This window comes from Clinocottus analis, unplaced genomic scaffold (assembly GCF_023055335.1).
Source record: "Clinocottus analis isolate CAN_PGR_092001 unplaced genomic scaffold, fCliAna1.0.p SCAF_3, whole genome shotgun sequence".
Lineage (NCBI taxonomy): Eukaryota > Metazoa > Chordata > Actinopteri > Perciformes > Cottidae > Clinocottus > Clinocottus analis.
Window position 1 is genome coordinate 8,990,470 of NW_027176042.1, and position 6,000 is coordinate 8,996,469.

Here is a 6,000-nt window from a genome sequence, read left to right on the forward strand (position 1 = left end):
CTTCACATCAGGTAATGTTCCATGTTTCCCAGATTGGTTGTTGAAGGATGTTGTGATGAAAACAATGTTCTTGTTTCCCCTTCACTTTTCCCCGCAACACAGTTGACCCGCGGTGGCCTAGAAACCAGCAACAATGATGTCGACGTATTGATTGGACCGATTGATTTCCATTTGTTGTCAGCAGCATGACAGGCAGGCAACATGTGTTTATTTGTAACATTGATCATTTTCAGATGTAAAATTCAAAATATTTTGAATTTTTTTTTCAACATAACTTGATATGTTTAGATGTTCTGTGTTTGATATATATTGTACATGAGTGAGCATATAGGTAACAGTTGGTTAGAATATTGAGGCACATACATTGTGAAATGGAAACAGTATGATTTGTGTGACTCCAGAGGTCAATGGGAAATCCTTCATTTAACCCTCTTCTTTATTGTGTTAAAGCTCAATGATCTTGTCTCTGTTGCACTTTTATTTTTGCATAATCCTGCTTGCGTGTGTGTGTGTGTGTTTGTGTGTGTGTGTGTGTGTGTGTGTGTGTGTGTGTGTGTGTGTGTGTGTGTGTGTGTGTGTGTGTGTGTGTGTGTGTGCGTGTATGTGTGTGTGTGCGTTCGTCTGCAAATTATCCTCTAAACTCTGTATGGTAAAGTTTTATCATATAATGACATATTATGTTACATCATATCATTATTACAGTATAGTATACGTGGTACCTGCTTTGTGGACCAGACATCAAGACCTGTCTCAGTCTGTTAAACCACAATGAATATATATGAATGAACTGGTTGATGATTCATGTGAAAGACCTGCAGATGGACAGATGGGGTTCAAATGGGAGAGTCTCTGAATTCCTGATTCAAGTTGACATGACCAACAAACATATACATATCAATCTTTTGCATGTTTTCCTCATGTGCATGTCCAAATAAATTTCATCGCAAATTCTCCCTCCAGCTCAATGAAGATGTTCTGTAACATATTTAAAATATATTTATAATATCTGCAGTGAGCTGGAAGGATATGTTTGGGGGGATAAATAAAGCAGAGATATGGGTTTGGCTTGGCTTCTTTGTCAAAGTGGTGTGAAAAATATGTTTTTGACCTTGTCTTAAGAATACGATACATCAAAATCAATGCAGAAACATCTCTTTTCTTTACTGGGATGAGCATTGCATATGGAACGAAGAACATCTCACTACTATCAGAAACTATCGGAAGAGGTGATGCCGTAGTTTTTGTCCAACATTGTCAGTAATGGTCTCTCAAGCAGCTATGAGCTGTAAAGTTGTGGGTCTGCTGTTTATTAACTCTAAGGTTAACTATAGGTTTTAAGTGAAGTCCAATAAAACAAATACAATACAACTTTTCAAACTCTTTCCCAAAGACGTATTCAATACAGCAAGCTTTTGCATGCAACGGTTAATTGATTAATATTAATACCATGGGTTTCCAGTGACCAAAATTAGACATTGTATTCTCTTTAAATTCGGATAGAATACAAGAAAAAAGGGGAATCTGACAAAGACAAAAATAATCACAAATCAAAAATATTTTTATTATTTTTCCTTGCATATAACTATTTAAGAATAATATATCATTCCATTTGTCATACTATTTGTTCGTTCAGTGTTATTTACAATATTTAAATCATCAAATGAAACAGCCTATGAAGGTCCAACTTTAGAGACTTCAGTGACTGATTGGCTTGTCGATGACTCATCATCCTCGCCTGCACTCATGCCCAGCATCTTCCTCAAGCATTCACGGAACTGAAAGGGCAAACACAGCATTTGTTGATGAGGGAAAATAACTTTTCCATGGTTGCATATAATTTAAAAAGAAAACACACCAAAGTTTTCAGGTAACTTTCTTCAGAGATTAACACTGTAACAAGCTGTACCCGTTTTGACAGTGATTCTTTCGGTCCATATAATCCAAAAGGAATAAATAAAGAAATCTGCAGTTGTTAAACGCACAATTTTCTTCAGGACAGAGTACGCTTTTGTATGTTCTGCCACCACTAGAGGGCACCACTGGTTTGAGTTTATCATCAGAGTGAACGGTGCACCAACCTGTTTGTTGAGGAGGATGTAGATAACCGGGTTGTAGACTGTGGAGGCTTTAGACAGACAGGAGGGTATGGTCGCCATTCTCAGGTCGAATGGATTCCCACGGTTGTTGATCACCCAGAGAGCAAAGGAAGCGTAAGGCATCCAGCACACCAGGAAGCCCATCACCATGACGACCACCATCCTGGTCACCTCCCGCTCGGCCTTCTGGGTGGAGGCCGACTCTGCTTGGGCCTTCGCTGCCTGTTGGTAGGAGAAGTCGTAGAAGTGGATGGTGTGACGGAAGCACACACACACACACACACACACACACACACACACACACACACACACACACACACGTGGTGTCAACCCAAACCCAACAGAGGCGCATTGCCTACCGATTTCAGCATTAAAAGCAGCTGGGAGTAGCAGAAAACGATGGTGGAGAAAGGGACGGCAAAGCAGAAGCAGAAGAGGAACATCACATAGGACTCATTGTTGTATTTGTTGTTGGTTGTGTACCAGTCCGGTCCACAGGAACACTGCATGCCCTCTGGGATGTACCTGGAGAGACATACAGTGAATCCCTATGTGTAGAGTAGATACTTGTGTGGGGGCTGTGTGTCTGGGGGCAGGAGATCAAATGATAAACATGAACTCGTATGAGAGAGGGAAGGATTTGTACTTCAAGATTGTATTCTTTAAAAAGTCAGGTGCTGAAGGACTTATCGCGATTATTATACAAGTAATTAAAATCTAATAAAACTGCATGTTTATTTGACCTTTGTTTACTGACCTACTCCATCCAACCAGAGGAGGAATTGCAGCCATCAAAGCAAAGACCCAAGTCATTGCACAGCAACCTATAGCATGGGAAGGCTTGAAGATGAAGTTTCCGAGTGGCTTGCAGATGACCAGCCATCTTTCAAATGCTACCACAGCAAGAGACCACAGGCTTACCATACCTGGAACGAGACAAAAAAGAATAAAAGACAGCACGCCTCTCTGAGCTGAAACATATTCTGTTGCGTATCTCGAACAGAAGCTAAAACAAATCAGGGTAGTTTGTCGGTACGATTACCTTTTTACATATTACTTGTTTTGCGATCACATTTTCATTGAATAAGTGAATAGACTGCACTTCAATTCAAATGGTTTTAAGGTGATTTATATTAATAGGTAGGTGAAACCGTAGCACAGTATCTGATTGCAATATTATTTTAAGTCAAACAGAAAGTTGGTGGCCAGTCTTCTTTAAAATATTGCAGTTAGAAGACACAACAAGACAAACACACAGTTGTCATTATAGATTGTTCTGTCACGGGACAAAGTGGCAGAGTGCTATTGGAAGTCATTCTGACAATAACAAATTTCATAGAATTGTGCTTTGGAAAACAATAAACCAATAGACACAATATATTGCATGCATCATAACGCACATAGGCAGACATCTTTGCCTTAATGCTAATATAATGAGATATAAATCGCTCCCTCAACGATCGTACCATATTTAACAACCCTTGTTTTTAAATGACAAGAATGCATGTAAATCCTTACCACCAATGGTTGCTGTGAATCCTTCAATCTTGCACCCTAGTGGACCAAGAATCATGTATCTGAAGGCAAAGCAGTAGAAGCAGGTGAAGGAGCCCACGGTGGCGACGAGGAGGTTCGCCACAGCCAAGTTCACCAGGATGTAGTTCAGATGAGATCGGAGCTTCTTGTATAAAACAGTGCATGCAATAGTGAGGCTATTGATGGCTGAGCCCGCCACAAAAAGGAAGAACATAAATGCTGACAAGGCATAAAAGAGCCCTTGGCTTCCTAAGTGATCTTGGGGAACCAGGTACGGGCTGAGGGATGTGATGTTGTCGGTGTCCAGAGGGATGGGAATCCAGAAGTCTTCTGGGAGCTCCGTTGGGCGAATTCCCCTCATTTTTCTCTCGTTGTGTGTCTAATAGATTACTTAAAAATGTTAAATAATACTGACACACTCAATGTTTTGAGTCTTCTCAAAGAGGCTTGTCTTCTGCTAATGGGCTGTAAAAGGTGCTTTTATAGGACCTTTGAAAATGCCTCAGGCTTGACTGATTAGGCTTTAAGGAGGGGCTTTAAAGCTTTAAAGATTAGTATCTCAGTACCAGAGCTCCGAGACCATGATATTATATTCTAATATAAAAACGGTATGTTTGTGGATTAATCTTATAATAAGTGATGGTCAGGGTGAGTTGGATCAGCCCTCAGTTATTCGGGATGTACTTCAGGCTTTATGATACAAACATTTTTCAGACATTTTCCTTGTTCTTTTAGAGGACATCAGTAAACCTTGAGCATGCAGCCATGAATGAGCACCCAAATTATTATTCAGTTCGGTACAGTATGTGAGATTAGCTGTGGACAAACACAGAGATGCACACTCACTCACTCACGCACACCCTTACTCACACAGGACTGATGACATAATCTCCCGGCAGAGATATAAAATAACTTTATTGTCAATCTTGCATTTTGCAGGTAATGTGTGTTTCAACACACCATCCATATAAGAACGCATTCCATACCTGTGAATGTCATTAACATACAGACACCAACTCACAACTATTGTTTTTATTATTTTTCACTTCTATTATTTTTCACATAATATGCAGATATATTTTTTCACATGACAACACACATGTACATTTACTGTTATATAGAATCCACAATAATTATCAGTGACAAGTCTTGATGTTCAGTCTCAGCAGACCCAACTTTTGAGACTTTAATCACTGACGATGACGACTCTTCATCATCACCTGCACACATCCCCGCATCTTCATCATGCATGATTGGAACTGAAAGGGAAAACAACACATTATCAAAATAGTTCAAATATACATATGGATTTCTTTTCCTCTTGTATGAAGAGAACTGAAAGAAAAAAAGGAAAACATGTATAATAAGAATATACGAATTAACGAATAAATACAACACAGTATTGACTGCCTCAAAGTTACTTTCTGGTCTGTTGACGAAATATTTGCAGAATTTCCACCTTATTTCTACCTGTTATGTCAATCGTGTCAAAAAGGCCGGCAGTTGTTAATGGTTTTCCCGGTGTCTCTATAGGAGGCAGCTGCAAAATGTTGCACTAAAGCACCTCAGACTGAGGTAAGATTATATGTGTACATACATGATACACAGAAACTGTTAGTCCAAAGGTTTTCGCATTGTTCTTTGCATGAAGCAAAAAAAATGATCACAGCATTTAACCGACCGGTTTAACAGATGATGTGGTTGTAGACCGCACAGTCCTTTCAGAGGCAAGAAGGTATGGTTGCAATTCGCAAGTCAAAAGTCTGCCTGCAGCTGTTTACCACCCAAAGAGCAAAGGAAGTGTAAGGCAACCAGCACACCATAAATTATTTTTAAGAAAACTGTTTTATGTAAAAATTCAATCTTTTAAAAATCATTTTTGGTAAGGCAGAGTAAAAGTTGTTCTGCTGGAAGCAAACACACGGTATCAATATTTCAGAAAAATTCACTCAACACCTCAGAGTAAAATCATTAAAACAGAAAGATTTATTTGTTACAAGGAAGGAGCGGAGTCAGAAGTACGACGTGATAGACAAATTGCACATCCAAGACTGCTCCACGATCTCTTAAATAACCACTTCTTAAATACACATCATGGGCCACTAACAGAAACCCTCATGACGTCTTCGGCCTAACCGTGAACCTTTCCCTTCGTCCCATGGAGCGGTTTGCAAGAAATGGTCATATGATAAGAAAGGAACTGCACGTTCTTCCAGACAGAAACATACAGATTCCTCTGTCTCATTGCTATCAGAAGACATGCTGAGCATGCATGTAAGATTAAACAGAGACAGTTCAATGAGAAGTCTGAATATAACAGTGAAGCAGTAACTGATTAAGCGTAAGTAAGTTTTTCTTCCAACACAAC

At 39.5% G+C, this 6,000-nt stretch overlaps 1 protein-coding gene across 1 annotated transcript; it reads right to left on the reverse strand.

The window, feature by feature from the left end:
* Positions 1–1,621: 1,621 nt before the first annotated feature.
* LOC137796872 (blue-sensitive opsin-like) lies at positions 1,622–3,993 on the reverse strand. The gene is made up of 5 exons (XM_068595088.1): positions 3,615–3,993; positions 2,854–3,022; positions 2,456–2,621; positions 2,079–2,318; positions 1,622–1,775 (listed from the first exon to the last, which is right to left on the reverse strand). Exons 1-5 carry the CDS (start codon positions 3,991–3,993, stop codon positions 1,671–1,673), a joined length of 1,059 nt encoding a protein of 352 aa, XP_068451189.1. The 3' UTR covers positions 1,622–1,670.
* Positions 3,994–6,000: the final 2,007 nt, after the last annotated feature.